Source organism: Littorina saxatilis, linkage group LG12 (genome assembly GCF_037325665.1).
Source record: "Littorina saxatilis isolate snail1 linkage group LG12, US_GU_Lsax_2.0, whole genome shotgun sequence".
NCBI classification, from domain to species: Eukaryota; Metazoa; Mollusca; class Gastropoda; order Littorinimorpha; family Littorinidae; genus Littorina; species Littorina saxatilis.
In genome coordinates this window covers 65,089,817-65,107,695 of record NC_090256.1, presented here as the reverse complement: position 1 = coordinate 65,107,695, position 17,879 = coordinate 65,089,817, and the positions used below count along the sequence as shown (strand labels likewise).

The following is a 17,879-nucleotide window of genomic DNA, read 5'->3' as shown; positions in this document are numbered from 1 at the left end:
CTTGACTATACTGAGAGAAAAAAACCTTCTTTCAGTGTTAATGACTTCTTTCAGTGTACGTAGGGGTTACAGATGAGGTACTCGTTGCTAAACTTAAACGGTCTCAAATCGCACAATTAATGAGCTATAATTTTGGGTAGCTATATTAATTTATGTCACCATGCATGGACACACCCAAAAATTCAGTTTTTCACATTTTAATCCGGCGCTGTGTTTGGATACTCTTCGCAGACTGTAATTTCTCTGTCCACTGTTTTTGTTTTTGAGCGGTGAACAGTCAACTGCATTTGCTAGATTTCAGACTTTGACTTGTCTTTGAGCACTGATATTCGCACGGGTTTTGATTAATTGTGTTATCATAGACCTATATTAATATAGGTCCCTGGTGTTATGAATGATTTCCAGCACTGACTCGATAAAAAGTTCATTGATTGAATCGGGACTGACATAAACATAGAAGTACGGAAGTATGTTTGATTTTTTTTCCATTTCAGGTGTATCTAAAAGCACAGCGACTCCTTAAGATTAATTTCACCAGAAAACTTGTTTTCATCAGTCAATGATGAAGGCTGTGTGCAGTAATCAGTGTTAATCGTAGGGTTGTACACATTCTATGTATTTTCTCGAGAGAGGAAGATTGGGGGACGAAGACTGAAGACGGAAGGGGGGCCATATGTTACAAAGCTTCAATCAATACCCATACTGTCTACGTATCAAGCACACTATAGAAACGCACAAAAATTGAGACGTGGGACTTGGAGCTTTAAAATTGTGATCGACTTTCTCCAATATCTCCTTTCAAGTTTTTGTGTGTGTGTGTGAAGTATGTGTCACGTGGTTACTGTTGTTTCCGTTCTTTTCGTTTTTTTGCGGATATTGTTGTTGTTGATGTTCTTGTTGTTGCTGCTGCTATTGCTTTTGCCGCAATATCTGTTGTTGTGCTGGGGATGGTGGTGTTTTTAAGTCTGTGTTTTCCCCAGCGTACTTTGTCTCCTTATTTGGGTGCGTATTAGGACACACCTTACTATAAATTACGTCTGTTGCGGTTTCAGTGTCAAGTATATAAATGAATGCATCAGTCTTCTGCGTGTTTCAAGTAAAGCGTATTGCAGAACTGAAGCTAAGACTTTACTGTTTCAATCCAAAACGTGTGTAGCGTCACAGGTTCGATTACATTTGTTTGTTTCTTTGTGTAATTGTTGTTTGTTTTGTTGTTGAAGGAAACATAAATTGAAGTACTGTGTGGACTGTGTTTTTTTTTCTCTCGGACAATGCAAGACACGACACGAATTAAATGACTCAACAACAAAGCTCATGTGGGGGATACCGGTTGTTAACGATGGTAATGCTGTTTCGGACAAGCGGTACATATCAAACCGAACGTTAAACCAGCTCGGAAAGTCACAAGTAGGCGTGCATTGGTGGTTCAGACGCAGTCGGCCAGCTCGATTGTGTAAGTGCACGTGTGGGCAGAGTCAGTGGATCAGGTGGCTTCGAGCTGAGTTTCTTACGAGTTACAGCCTGGGTGTCAACACAGGGACAAGCCACTAATTTGAAGAAGAAAAAGAAACAAACAAACAGCGTTTTTACCCCCCCCCCCCCCCCCCCCCCCCAGCAATATTCAAGAAAAAGTACCCGCATGACAATAAAACCAGTGTCTGCTTTGTTTCGTTTTGTCTTGTTGCCAGAAATACAATACGGGAAGATCGAACATTTTCTCTTCTGGCATTCATGTGCCGAGTTAAGACATCGGGTGCGTTTGCTTCCGAAGTCTCTGAACACAAAGTTCAAGTGCAGGCTGAGTGAGCGTTCGCTCTGTCCTTTTGTTCGTTCCGGGTCACTGACAACCAAGCTACCATCCCGGTCTCAAGAAGGCTGATGTAGCATGGCGTATTTTAGTTACTAGAATCGCTGGCTGGCCCTGGTTATACGCTTATGAAGGGATCAGGTTGATATGACCCGCGGCCATCATATTTGGATTTGAGATTTTAACACTTCCGCCTTCCGGGGCCGGTTGCCTTTATTGTTTGGGCCCATCGTTTGCTGGAGTTCGGTAAAGAATTGTATTATGGCATCCAGAAGTAGATTAAATTAGAAGTGCTCAACTACCATTACTATCAGTCGACACGCGGTGATACATACGCCCTTTGACCTTTTCTTGGGGGTATCCCGTACTAAAAAAAGAATACGGGATTCTGGGAAAGCTGTTCAAGGGCACTTACACATTATATTCGATTTTTGATACACGACTCAAAACCTTTGGAATAAATCAAAAATAATAAAATACAAGAATATTTAGGTAAGAAAAGAAGAAAAAAAGTTGAAAAATGGAGAAAAAAGTTTTACAAAATATTCTTGCCATTTACAGGACTTGAACTCGAGACCAACGGGACAGGGGAAACTTGCTACCACTGAGCCAACCCGTCTCACAATTCCCAGGCGTGAAAATAAAAAGTTGAACTGCAAACATACATTACACGTGGGTTCTCGAGCATGTGTTGACTCGTCGGTTTCCGAGTTTTTCCGTTCGTATTAGTGTTTTGTACGTGTTCTTGATCTCACCATTACATGTAGTCGCGGTGATTGCATGATACCCATAGGGCATTTCACAAAAGCAGATGTTACTAAAAAAGTAGAATGGGTAATTCTGGGAAATTGTCCACTGGAAGTAGTATATGATCCGCAAACTAGAATGCGTACTAAACGATCTACATCCTTGCTGTCTTTGTGCAGAGCAGGATTTTTGTTGTTATGGAATTAATTTTAAGAGATTTACAAACGTTTCACTTTCGGAATTAATTTAGCAAGAAATTACCACTCTTCGTGGAAGCATGCAGTCTGCAGAGTTTTGGGTATTTTTGTGTGTGTTTGTGGTACAGGCAATCAGTCTGCCGTAAGTTTTTTTCTGAAGTAGACAAAGAGGAGACTCCCACACAGTAAAGTGCGTTTACGGTAGCGAGCTTTTACTTTGAAATTCAAACCATCTTTATGAATTATTCTCTGAATCATGCTATCTGTCAAAGCAATTTAGAGGAGAATGGGTTGATATGACAAACTATTAAATATGTCCTAGTCATCGGAGTAGTATCAGTATCAATATAACCGAGTATTAAAAGTGACATTTCGTATAATGGCATGTCTCCAAAATCGAACAGACTCTGGTCCTCCCAGATCCCCAAAAGCTGTGCTACATTTTTTTCTACTGGACTGTCCATGTACAAAAAAAAACATTCAAAAAACAAACGAGAAAAACAACACGACGAAAAAAAAGAAAACACCCGCCTTCACGGATTGAATATTGTGGCTTTTGGTTTGGAATAATAACACACGTACCACAGAGCAGCAACAATTTCAAAACTGAAACTCTACTTCCTCCGGGAAAATCTCAACAATTACGTGACGAGATTTTACATGTCGGAGCTAGGGAGCTTAACTAGTACTGACGTCAAATAACGAAAGAGAACTAACGTATACTTCTCTGGTGTCTATTTAGTTTTATGGCACACTTCCACACGACTAACTCCCAAGAGATTCTGCCCTGGAGAATTTGTACTCATGCGCTGTTGAGATTGATTTAGTTATGTTAGCTCATGGCGCATCCTTGAGTCAACATGACTAATTGTGAAAGTAGATACGACAAATAACAGTCCCGCAAGAAAGTATAGTGAACAGCAAAACCACAACATGACGTTCATCTTGTTCAAGAGCCTGTGGTGTGCACATGTGTTCAGAGATAACAGCTCCCATCTGGAAATCCGGATTTTCGGATTTTGAAAATGTTATTTCTGGAGCTTTAGGTCTTAAAGAGGGGAAACCCTGTTACTTATGCGCCATGAGCAGGATCAGTCTGACTTTCTGGTTTGTAGAGTGTGAATAATGAAAATTACCATTTAACTATTGAAACAAATATAACGTAGTGATTGACCTACTGTAAAAAATAAAAACAAATAAAAAAAAAGGAGAAGAAAGAAACGTAAGGCTCTGACATTTCCTTCGTATTGAATTTTTGTCTGCTTTGTGATATTCTTATTCTAAATCAGAAGTTTCACTACGCATGTCATTATTCTTCTCAAGTCTGAAAATATTTTAATACTCAGGAACATTTACCGCAAAAAAATAAAGTTATGGTTTGAAACATTATGATGACACACAGTTGAGGACGAAGATATCTTTGTTGTTATCAGTCTAGTTATAAAGAACATTATTAAATCACCTAATGCTATCTTTCAAAGGATAATGCTGGATTACCGATACACTGCAAGATGATAACACATAAAAACAAAACTGTGACGCTTATATTTATGCTAAGAGATGAGGCAAAAGTATGACACTTGCAGGAGACAGTATTGTGAGTGATTCGAGATATCACACTAGAAATTAACTATCTTGCACAATATAAGTTGTTCAGTCGTAATCTGTGTAGCTGTCTATGATAGTAACAAAGGTCAATGCAATATGTGCAGTGTTTACATTTGATACAGTTTTCTGTCTCCACATTCCTACCAAACATCCGATTATGTAAATAATCTTGTTGTGGTGAATATTAGAAACTCAGCGGCGATCTTCGACATTATTAGTGATAGTTTCATAAAAATATCTCTGTGGTCTTTGTAATTATTACTTTTGGTGTCAGTAAGCCGACATAACAATATTTCTGGTGCGTCAGTGTCCCACACGAGAGAGTAGTTTCAAATATGTGAATGATGGCTGGCTTTCTTTTGTGTTGATTTGTTCTCTCTATTCACTGGCTCTTTCTACCGTTTCGTTTGATTGTCTGTTTTGTCAACGTTTTTTTCGAGTCAGCGCATGAACTTGAATGTGTGGTTTGCATATATATGTTTGAATAAAGAGTGATTTGCTTGTATTGCAATTCTTGAACTTTTGATTTGTATTGCAGTTGAATTTCAACGTCATTGCCTGGACGGTAGGATTCAGTTTGTGTGATGTGATTTCATGTATGCTGATACACATGAACTGATTTGTTTATACTCTAATGTTCTCTGAGCACGAAACAAAGCAAAACATCGAAGGATTCATGAAGAAAAAGTAAGTGATGAAAGTAAAACAGAATCCTTGGGTTCACATTATCAATGAATACATAAACAAGCAAATGAATCAATAAGTACATGAATACATCAATTGATAAATCAATCAATAAGTAAATGGACAGAATAAAACACATCATACAAAATCACTTTTACAAACAACACTTTTACAAACAGCCATTTTGGTAAAGTTTTCTGGCAAGTCCAAATAACTATAGAATGGAAAACTCGAAAATGCTCCGCAACTATAATGATAAGTTAAACCTATGTAAATAGGTGAAGCGGTTCATTCTGCAAACTCTTCTGTGTTGGAGTTCAAATATGGTGATGGACTTATTTTTTCAGTGCAGGCAAAATTCAATAACACTAGAGAGACGAAACCCGTGCGAATTGAGATACTCAAGTCTAGCAAATGCATGCAATTGCCAATTGAACTCGCTCTCAGGGGCGAACACGTAGGACATAATCGAAAAGAAAAACAGTGCTTGGAGATATTACTGTTTGCAAAGAGTACCCAATTCAAACGCAGCGCATAAATTGTGATTTATCGAACGGTCAAAGACTAATTTTAAGATATCCCTGGTGTATAGTGACATCAAAACCCCTGACCAAAATGTGCAGTGCAGCGCATGGGGCGATTTGAAACCGGATTTTGGGACGCGAAACAGTTGTTATCTGTACAAGTTTACCAACCGCTTTCCAGCTATCCAGGAGTAAAGTTCTCTTCTGACATAGCGATACTAGGACGCATGTGTGTTTCTTCACAAAACGATAATGAAAAAAAGATAACAAGTCACACCGAAATTGTTGAAGAAGATTGAATGAAATGATTGGGGGTGAGAAAAAAAAAATTACAATCATTATCAAAATGTACGTCATGACGGTTCTTAATCATCGCGACAATTTTGAAAGAAAATGCTTACTTGACAGAACAAAATTACATCAGGTATGACAAGGCGTGCATCCTGGGTAAATGGGTAAATAACTCGAATAAAAGCCAACCAAATAATGTGCTGTTTGTTTTATACATCCCTCCTTTCGTTCCATTACCTCCTCCTCTCTCCCTACCCCTTCTACTCCCCCTTCATCCGAGAGCAAGGCGTACTTCTGGGTACATAGCCAGTCGTGGACATATTGGTACTTTGAACAAAAAGGAAAAAGAAGAGCAGAAAAGCTAACTTGTTGTGCTCTCGCGTGTCCTTTATTGAAGGCTTTGCTCTGTCAGTCTGTGGCTGGCTCGCTCGGCCTACGAGAACGGACGTGTATGTTAAAATACCGCCTTTGCGTCATTTTGCGTGTTCCTTGTTTCAAGTAGTGACTCGCCGGTATCAGTCGTCGGCTTTTTTGTTTGTTTGTGGCACGTAACGTGACAGCCCACGTGACATACATCAAAGCTGATTGGCTTGCTGGGGTAGAAAAAGCCACAGCTTGACTGAGCGGTTTCAGTGAGTTTTAGCTGATGCAATGCCCTGCTTGGCAACCGAAATTATGACCAGAATTGTATCATCAGTTTCTTAAACTTCATGGATTGCCTGTTTTTAGTTCTGTCCTTAGTTCGTGTTTTGTTACATTGTGTTCGGGTCGTCAGTCATCGCAGGTATGTACCTGTCGCCCTTTGCAGGTTCGATTTCTTCTCCTTCTTCTCAATTTAACTTTTAATCGGTTCTAATCATGCAAATAAGCATGCCTCGCCTTAGGCCGCACGTAGTTTAGCCGCAGGCGTTTATTATTCATATCGAAATGCTCTCTGTTAATATCAGTCATGATGGTTGTACAAGAAGCCGGAAACAGCATGTCTGTAAAACACGTATATAGCCTATATATATGCACTGTCGCAAAGCATCGGCTTTAACTTTAATGTTTCGCTAAGTGTCCTGGTGCGTGCATAATATGCATCACAGAATTTAGTAGCATCTTTTTACAGATTTCTATGGGAGTTCTCTTTTTCCACGATAACAGATTTCAACGAGTTTATTTATATATATGTAAACTTCACGCCTGTATCATTCGAGTTATTGACATAGTAAATCGAAAGAGTATATGATCGGTAATTCCTGAATTAATAGATGAAAGGAAGAAGAAAACGTTGCTCTCTTGAAAGCCGCAAAAAAAGGTCGATTTGAGACAAAGTAGGGAAATTCGCATTATGAAGCTAAAATCACAGGCGCCAGGTATGTTAAGAATGACCTTGGACAATTTCTGCTGAGCACAGTGCAAATTAAAGCAGGAGTACAGTTAAAAAATAAAAAAAAGCGACCAACGACGGAATAGAGCACACCCAAAGCCATCTAAAAAAAGGCTTAGGTCCCGAATGCTTCTCGATAGATTCGGTCGCTTGTCTCAGGGTAATTCCAGAGCAACTGACGTGGTATTCGCACATTAAAAACAAGTAAAAACAAACAAACAATCAACAGAATAAAAATACTTTACAAAACCATAATTAGCAACCAAAAGTTGTGGTAAGATTTCCCAAAATATACTATTCTACCTGCTCAAGAAAAAAACCACAAAATTAAATAAACCACGGGACACTGAAATCACGCCGTATTATTCGGCTATACCGAGAGCGCGCTGACGCCTGGTGAAAACAAAGCGTTGTCGTCAACTTCAGGGCAAGTATCCCCCAGTGAAAACAAAATGTATCTCTTTGAAACCACGTACAGCTTAAGTTTATGGTTGTTGGCATGAGTAAGGTTTGTATTAGAACGACGGGCGCAATGGCTTGGTGGTAAGACGTCGGCCTTCTAAGCGGAAGGTCGTGGGTTTGAATCCCGGCCGCGCCTGGTGGCTTAAGGTTGAGATTTTTCCGATCTCCCAGGTCAACTTATGTGCAGACCTGCTAGTGCCTTACCCCCCTTCGTGTGTACACCCAAGCACAAGACTAAGTGCGCACGGAAAAGATCCTATAATCCATGTCAGAGTTCGGTGGGTTATAGAAACACGAAAATACCCAGCATGCTTCCTCCGAAAGCGGTGTATGGCTGCCTAAATGGCGGGGTAAAAACGGTCATACACGTAAAATCCACTCGTGCAAAAACACGAGTGTACGCTGGAGTTTCAGTCCACCAACGCAGAAGAAGAAGAAGAAGAAGAAGAAGAAGTATCTAGTACATGTGTGATTATCAACGAGAAATATACACGTAAACGAACATACGAACCGATTTGCTGTAGAGCTGTCCTCACTCAAGCATATTTGCCCACTTTTATCCAATCCTACACGCCTCTTTGTCAATAAATGGACTGACAAGCCAAACTATCATGTTCATTGATGTGTCCTGTTTTGATATGTGAAATATCACCATTCAAAACGGTCTATTTTGTGCAAACATTCAAAAAGAAATGAAGCCGTCTTCTTCTTCTTTGCGTTTCAGAATTGTCTGGTTACGTGTGAGCTCGTTTGCCCATTTGGGTTCCCTAAACTATACTCTGAGAGCATAGTCAGCTCACTCCGCTTTCGTTGAGTAGGCATGCTGGGTATTTTCGTGTTTCCATAACCCACCGAACTCCGACATGGATTACAGGATCTTTTCCGTGCGCACTTGGTCTTGTGCTTGCCTGTACACACGAAGGGGGTCAAGTTACTAGCAGGTCTGCACATAAGTTGACCTGGGAGATCGGAAAAATCTCCACTCTTAACCCACCAGGCTGCAACGACCGGGATACCGGATTCGAACTCACGACCTCCCGATTATACGGCCGACGTCCTACCACCACGCCACTGGCACTGCGCCCGTCGATGAAGCAGTCAAAACTGTGTGGTAGCGAACCGCCGCAACGTCTGGGTCGAAATAAAATTGCCTCCGCGCGTTGGAAACAACACAGCACCAACACACCCAAGCCAATGATCGCGCGGCGGTACGGCGGCGCACGCTCGATATAGCCTTGAATATACGGGGTGGAAATATAGTTCGAAAAAACGTTACTAACGAGGCAAAAATGATAACGTCTAATTCAGTGGCTTTAATCCGAGGACTGCGAAATTAATTTCTTTACTAAAAAGGTTATATGGATCAAACTTGGTATGTACCAGTATGATAATGAGCGCTTCTGGGGTGATAACGCGAGACAACTTCTGTGATCTTGCTGCGAGGTGGCGCCAGTTACCAGCCGAAAGAAAGAAGGGGCATAACCTCACCAGAACCGACCATTGTCTGTTTACCGTATAAAATGCACGACTTACACACGAACTGTTACCAAACCGATATGCTATTTGGGACCAATGCAAGTTTTTTTTCCTTTCTCGTGTGATCTTGCCGCGAGGTGGCGCCAGTTACCAGCCGAAAGAAAGAGGGGGCATAACCTCACCAGAACCGACCATTAGGGGAAGCCACTTCCACAGTGTAATAAGGTTTTGTGTGGTCATTGTCACCAGAAGACATTGACATATTTTTCCCTCACAAATATTGTATTTCTACCCTATGGCAGCTTTTGCAACCAAATCATGTTGGTTAAGTGAAGGATAGAATCTATCCTTAGATGTATTGTTTTTAGTTGACGTCCATGGTCTGTCCGTTCTTCGTCCGTCACGTCATCCATATCAGTATCAGCTGCTATATTGTTCGTTAGGATCACTACTCTATGGGAAGTTTTAATGTTAGATTAAGTCTAACAATCTATCTTTTTACAAAGAAGATTTTTTCTAGTAAAAGAGTACGAACCCTGGGCATTTGCAAGCATGCATAATCATTGTTCTGCTTTTCGACTCACTTGAGTAATCGGAAGAGTGAGTCTTGATAATGTTCAGGTTTTCTCATATGTTCTTGAAGCCAGAGCTTTGAAGCGTTGCACACTTACTTCTAAATGTCTCCATACATGCCGCACGTCTGGTTGACCCTCGTAGTTTTTCAAGGTCATGGCCGGTCGAGTTTTGGTAAACGGATGAACAATTATCATTTTCTAATAAATATGTGAAGAAACCAGAGCTTTCAAAGGTTACACATTTGTAGGGTTTGATCCCTGGCATCACAAGTAATGATCACCGAAACAAGCTGGGTGCCAGTCAAGGGAAACCACTCAAAGACAAACGATGCAACGCAATTTAAGAAATATCAAACATTTGCTGTCATATTTCTAAGCAACAGCAGTACAAAATCTGACTTTTTCTTTTGAGCTGAAATTAGCATTCTGTCCTGATTTGCCTTTTAATAGCTAAGAGTATCAAATTTAAGTGACCCGCTCCAACGAAAGGATGACAAAGTCGCTGAAGCCGAACAGAGATAACAGCAATATACCTGAGCCATGGCCAATATTTTGGAATTTGAGATTTTTGCATTTCTGCACTCTACCAAATGTGTTATATCTATTCTGTAAAAATTATATCAATTTCAGATTCACTTTGCAAATATAATGAAAATGAGGTTTTATTGCACTGCAGACGCGAAAAAACATCCTTTTGACACCCGAATTATTGTTTCTTGCTTCGCTTTTTGTACTTAAAACAAATTTCATTTGCATTGTTTGTGATGCAAATTGAAAAAAAGTTGACATCTAATCATTATCAGTCACGTTCAGCTTTAGAAGTTAAACTAAATACCCTATTGCTGGGGATTGTTTGCAAATTTACTCTTGTGACCTTCACACCTGCTTTTCTCAAAATGGCCGCTTGAGTTTGAGCAAACTTTAAATCGCTATAATTATCTCATCGATCAATGCTAAACAATAGACAGGTGTAGTACAGACCATCTGAAAGCTGGCCGTTATCTTCACCTTCAAAGGATACCAACAAGTCCAAAATAATGTCAAAATTGACACTTTGTTATCCTTTTGTGGGCGTGGGTCATTAATAATTTATTATTATTTTGAGCGACTCCTAGATCATAGTTCATGCTCTTGGCAATTCTGGGAACTTATCGCAAACCCACTTCAGCATTCTATCCGAAACAACACCCAAACTCATTCAGGGCTGAGCCTCTGCGATTCAGGCTAGCGCTGCAAGTGGGCATTTGAGGGAAATGAGTAAGGATGGAAAAAAGAAGCATCACGAGCATCACATGCACACGCTACATTTGGTTTATGTTTCAAAGGCCTTTGTTGGGGTTTGGCATTGTGGTGCAATCTATATGTATAGACGTTAGACTTTATAACGTACGTATAGTATTCAACTGATTGGATGCAGCATGTTTTTGTGAAAGAAAGTCAGTCTAGAGCAGTTACTGACCTTGCTGACCTTGTTTTGTTGGGTATTCCCCAAGGTTCAATTTTGGGACTATTAATGTTGTCATTTTTGTTTGTTTGTTATAATTGTGATATCGTTGCTAATATTTAGATCTACCCTGCTTTCCATGTGAACCATTTTGTAATTCACCACACGGGTCTGTCCAGGCGTTTTACGCGGCATAAGAGGATCCTTGCATTTGGGTACATATCATAATCGTGCCAGCCTGCCTTCTTTTTGTGGAGAGTGGGGTTTTCTTTTGTGAATTAATTGTGTAGCTTACACCTTTGTCAATCGGGGAAATTAATTCAGCAAAAGAGCTTATTTTGTACAGGAAACTGCCAGTTAGGCTGTTCAGTTTTGGTATACGTCCAAGTGGAACGATGCTCTTACTCCTAGTGATAACATTGATAATATCGTATGATACATATTTATGATGGTTTACCGAGTTAAAAAAAATTGTATCGGTACTCAATTATTATGATATGTGCAAAAGATAAAATGTCTATTTTTGTGTTCACATGCATGATAAATGAGATAATTGCAAGGTTGGCATTACAATGGGAAGTACACTTTTATAGTTTATAAACAGATAATAAAATGTCTATTTTTGTGTCACATGCATGATAAATGAGATAATTGCAAGGTTGGCATTACAATGGGAAGTACACTTTTATAGTTTATAAACAGATAATTGATGACTGTGTTCAGTAAAAGACAACATAAAACATCTCGTTTGATGGATGAGCTCTTCGCCTCATGTAACAGTCTGAGCCGAAATCTTGATCTGTTTCTTTTCCTTTTCCCCAGAAATTTGCACACGTATGCGTTTTTTGTTTCTTTGTTTTGTAGTTTTACTGTGCATTCTTTCTTTCTTTATTTGGTGTTTAACGTCGTTTTCAACCACGAAGGTTGTATCGCGACGAGTGCTGTGCATTCCTGAGGACATTTAAAGCAGACATTTTACCTGAAGCCGATGCTGAAACTATGTGAGAGTAAACAGAAATCTGATTTATACATTTTCTCTTTTAAATTGCTTATATTAGGTTGCGTTGTTAACGGCGAATTCGGGATTTAATGGAGAAGACTGCGTTTTGCATATTTCTTTGTGCTTTCCAGTGACATCTAACTTATTAAGAAAAAATCGTTAAGCTGCTTTAATTATTAGTTTCAAAAGTGTTTTGGAATAAGCATGTTTTGAAGCAGAGTATGTCGATTTAACAAGCATTATTAAAATACACACACACAAATGTCGACTATCTCAGGTTGATGTCTTTGAAGTGGGCAGACAGTTAATGCTTATAATGCATGCGTTGAACATCTTCGTCTTTCCCGAAATTAGCAACAAGAAAACAGGATGGATGAATGTTACAATCTTTAACGTGAAGCATTCCTTCTTAGTTACAGCAGAGACAATGTATGTCTCTGGTTACAGGCCTACGATGAAGACTTTTTTTTGTATAGCTCGAGGTACGCGTTTGCTGCAGTCTTGCTGAGTGTGTGTGTGTGTGTGTGTGTGTGTGTGTGTGTGTGTGTGTGTGTGTGTGTGTGTGTGTGTGCAAAGACAAAGAACAATAACTGCTTGTATGCTGTGAGCGAGAAAAGCATTCTGTCCATCGCAAAACACTTCAAAACAAAATGTTCAGTTTTTCATTAAGTTACACAGATGGCTCTACTTGGCAGTTAGTACTACCGTTTGACCGTTTAACCGGGTAGTTAACTTTTCGTGAGATCCTGGGGAGTTGCATCTTGTACGATGAAATCAGTTATTAACATTATTCAATGTGGACTTTTGAGAGTGCTTCCAAATTATATTTTTGAAACCTCCCTTTATATCGGGATTCTGCAGAATGATTTGTTTGCAATATTGTTCTTGCGAATTAACCTAGCCAGTGGTATAGTCATCTGGCACAAGCCCAAATACGTGAGAACTTCTGCAGAATGATGTTTCTGAAATCCGCTAGGAATTGTCACCAACAACGAAGGAACACAATTTAGACCTCTCTGTAACGGGGATTGTGCAAAATGACTTGTTCCGGCCGTGTTTCGGTGAATTGACCCTTCCCGAGGCTGTGATTGTGTTGTCATCGTTTGGCTTTAGTCCAAATGCTTTGAAACGAGATTTAGGGCTGGCGGGAAGGTGGTGGGGAGCGGGGAGGGGTGGTCGGATTGAGGGGATGCGAATGCGAACATATGAATGACCGATGGTCAACCGCCAGTGAATTTTGGTGGTGTAGGTGTTTTTGTTGTTGAAAGTAGTGTTATTATTATCCGTCCTGTTATTCACAAATTAGTGATTTTTCCAATGTTGGTCATTGTTGTTGTTGTTGTTGTGATGTCGTTTTTGTTGTTGTTGTTGTTTTTGCTGTTGCTGTTGTAAGAAGGAAATGCCTGTGACAAACTGAGACAGATTCAGTTCACAAGCTAACGGATTGTGCTTGTGATCTCCTTTGCTTATAATATTTCTACTTCCTTGTAGAGCTCTCCCCATATTATTCATTATTACTGGCTGACCTACTTGTTGTGTTATTCAGCAGTTTACCTGTATGAAGCAAAGGTAGTTGACTACGCGGTTCCCAGAAACCCTGTCAAGAATGTCTCAGATAAACTAGATGGATGTTGCCGTGAGGGTATACAACTTAATTTTTCTCTAGATTGCTGTCAGAGAGTAGTTTAGACTTCGGTGCGCCTTGCTCAGAAGCCGGTATCACTGAAAGTCCGTCGCGGATTTGCATAACAACAACGGGGGAGCACTTTCTTGGCTTTGGATGTTTTCTGAGAAAATCACCTCCAGAAAGACATGTGGTCGAGTAACTACTGACGGCTACTCAGCACCCAGGTCAGGGATGTGTTGGTCACTGCGATAAGCACTGGTCGATATTACAAGTGTTATTGCTGGCAATTTATGCATTTTACTACTACAGTATCTCGTTCTTGGTGCTTGCTATTTTAACTTCGCTATTGCTTAAGTATTGACAAATCAACAGACGTAAATCCGACTGCAAAAGGCACTGCGACTTTATTGGGAATAATTAAAACATACTATCGCCAGAGGGAGTTTAAACAAGACTCCCGTTTAAAGATGCTGAAAGCCTGTGTTTTGTTCGATTCCAGAAGCTGACTAGTTTTAGAGCGTGAAAGTTCAAACGTACACATGGTCGACGTTTAGAAATTTTCATTCTACATTTTGCCGACTTTAAAATAACGTACAAAAAAATTCTGCAAAATACATGAGCTCCTTTCTAATTCTGTTCCAAACAACTGAGGGAAAGTCCAATACTAGTAACTGGCAGTTAGCTTTACTGCTAAAACCCTTCATTCCTTCAATCGGTCAGTGCATTGAGTTATATTTAACTCAGTGGTCAGTATATAGTAGGGAGCGCTCGCGGAACAGTGGTGTTTGAGCATAGTGGGTCATCGCTGTGTTATATGGTGTGCAAGACCTACGGAGGAAAACTGGAGTATTCTAAGTTGTATTCTTGTTGTAAGTATATATTATGTAGCATTTGACATTTTTTGATTACCAGATGTAGCATTAGAAACGAAGTTAAATAAAACAACAGAAGATGGAAGAAAGATTAAAAGGTAAATAAATACATAGATAAAAAGTAGCAACTTAAAGATAAAAAGTAAATATATCTAAAGTTAGCAACTTAAAGACATACGACACACAAAAATGTATTATAACCTGAAATACGAAAACAGTGTGGAAGGAATAGGGATAGAAGGGACAAGAGGACTCACGTACGAAAATCAACTAATTTCATCCCTACTGTAACTACACGTTGAAAGTACATCACAGAGGTCATAGACAAGTAAATAGTACTGACGACATGCTGGGGTTGTCGATATTGTTTTACCCCAAGACGGACAAATCGTTGCCAGTAGTTGCACACAAGACAAAATACTGATATTTCTGCTAAACTCACAAACTGGTGTTTGTTAAATGAAGAGATGCTGATCGAGGCAAAGAGTAATCGAGGTGGCATGATTGTTTGGGGTGACGTTTCGATGTTCATGACAGAGCGAGGCGAGTTGTCTGCTGGAATGGATGTGCGATTGGTTTTGCACGATGGTGTGCGGTCTGTTAGGGACATTTAAATTTGAACATGTTGTGCTGGGGAGGTCTTGCCTTTCTTCAGTATCATAGCAAATAATGATGATGCATGCGAACCATTTCCTTTCTGGAATATCGTCAAATGTCAACATTCGACACATCACACAGCATCACGTACACACAGTACGGACACACAGACAGACTGAATGAATTGCGGCTTTCCTTACTCATTTTGCCTCTTGCCATCTGGAGGCCGAACGACGGCTGCTCATATATATAAGCTATTTTAGTTATTTTTCTCATAATGATTTGTATGTCTGTTTAACCTTCGCCGGCACTCGTTATCGACTACACACGGACGCACTCGTGGGTCCGTGCGGACCCAGAAGGGTGTTTGATTGCAAATATCTCCTAAACGAGTTGGAATTCTTTAATGAGCTTTTAGAAATGCCTCAGACGCCTAAAAAGCTATCATCTCCTAAAAGCTCATTAAATTTCAGTGATAATTAATTAATTATACACGGTATTTGGAACAATTAAAATATTATGGGTCTGCATGGCCCCACGAGTGCCACGGAAGGGTTAGCACAATTTTCCTTCTTTGAGAAGTATGGGTCCGCACGGACCCACGAGTGCCTCGGAAGGGTATACACGCTTTTCCTTCTTTGAGAAGTATGGGTCTGCACGGACCCACGAGTGCCTCGGAAGGGTATACACGCTTTTCCTTCTTTGAAAAGTATGGGTCCGCACGTCCCCACGAATGCTTCCGTGTGTAGTCTAAATTTGACCATTAATTAATTATCACTGAAATTTAATGAGCTTTTAGGAGATGATAGCTTGTTGGGTGTCTGAGGCATTTCTAAAAGCTCATTAAAAAATTCCAACTCGTTTAAGAGATATTTGCAATCAAACACCCTTCTGGGTCCGCACGGACCCACGAGTGCCGGCGAAGGTTAAGGGTCGACATGCTCGTGAATTCTCCGTTTTGTCAAAAAACAAACAAAATGTTCCAACAGCTAATCTTTATTGTTTAACAAAAAGAAAATAGATTGTTTTGTTTTGGAAAATCGATCCGGCGCTTGGCAAGCGGATCACGATAGCTGGAATAATGATAATATATACTAACAATATTGAAATAATGCACCAGATTGTTGGGACTTGGTGTTGATTCGGGAGCAAGAAACTTGCAGGGTGCTTGGCCCTGTAGTGGGATTGAATTTTGCCGCCAAACTTGTATGAATTCCGGGACTAAACAGTGACAGTGTGTGGCGCAGAGTCTGTGTTATGCTTCTGACTGTTCTGCTGGAGTGAGCACGATGGACAGTATTGGCGCATTAGGTCTTCACCAACACTTTTAAGACATGACAAACATAATTATCTGACATCCAACACGGTAATCACGTGTTTCCACACATGAATGAAGACAGAGAGAGCGACTCGGTGTACGCACGTGGAGCAGTGAAGAGTGGCAAGTGTCCTAAATTCAAGAAATCTCGATGCAAACCTGCAGACGTTCCTCCAGAATAAATTGTTTAAATTTGTAAAAACTCGCAGTAGCCCCATGGCTTTGAAGATGTTTCAGATGGACACAACGCATTATGCGATTAAACGTTCGCAGTAGTAATTACTCATTTCGGAAACAACAAATATTAATGTGCTAAACATCTCTGAAAATGTATCCGCTATCCGGCTAATGTCCGGATCCGCTTTTGTCAAGTGTGTATAATTATAAGAAGTGTGAGCGCGGCAGTGAGTTGAGAAGGCAATGTTTTCTGTTGCAGGCAAAGCATGCCAAAAGATCATAACGGACTTACTACTACTTATACTACATACCGAGACTTCACCTTATTCTTACTGCGAGGAATCTTGTGGATTAAAAAATCAGGTATGATTTTAAGTTTACACTTCTTCATTTCTCTTTCTGTTAAAATGTTATGATTGCATTTTATAGCTCTGATGCCTGTTTGGTTGTGGTTTCGGGTGGTTGTCGTCGTGATGCTCTTGGATAGTGGTGGTAGTGTTGATGATGATGACATTGATGATGATGATGATGATGATGATGATGATGATGATGATGATGATGATGACGATGATGATGATGATGACGATGATGATGATTTTTTATCTTTGTCATACAGGAGTTAAGGACTCCAGTCTAAATCTGTTACACGTCTCTCAGCAAATTATCCCTTGGTGTTTAGGTAAGTATTGTGTTTCTACAGAAGAAAGTGTTTGCATTCAAAATAGTATTTGTGAGAAGTATTTGCATGCATGTTTATTTCTGTGTATATTCAGCGTCAATCTTTCAGGTAAGAGTTGTATGAAGAGCAATATGCGTGTACCTGTTGATGTACGCAGTGGAGTTGTGTGTTAAAAACCTCCTGGCACTTCATTCATATGAATTGTTTCCGTGTTTAATTGATTTTGTGTGTGTGTGTGTGTGTGTGTGTGTGTGTGTGTGTGTGTGTGTGTGTGTGTGTGTGTGTGTGTGTGTTTTGTAAGCGATAGTGGTTGAGCTATTCATGTATAAAGAATATTTGTACGTGGCTGCTTTGTATTTTGAAATTCATGTGTGTATTGAAAGTATAAGTGTATTTCGGTGTGTAGTATTATTTGATTTGGA

General features: G+C 39.9%; 1 protein-coding gene across 1 annotated transcript in view; it reads left to right on the top strand.

Moving 5' to 3' along the window:
- LOC138982554 (RNA-binding protein RO60-like) overlaps positions 1 to 17,879 on the top strand; it is a 38,832-nt gene that overhangs the window by 821 nt on the left and 20,132 nt on the right. Inside the window, exons 2-3 of the mRNA XM_070355868.1 lie at positions 17,038 to 17,141; positions 17,395 to 17,457. Coding sequence (XP_070211969.1) covers positions 17,045 to 17,141; positions 17,395 to 17,457 — 160 coding nt within the window. The 5' untranslated portion in view covers positions 17,038 to 17,044. The remainder of the gene's footprint in view (positions 1 to 17,037; positions 17,142 to 17,394; positions 17,458 to 17,879) is intronic.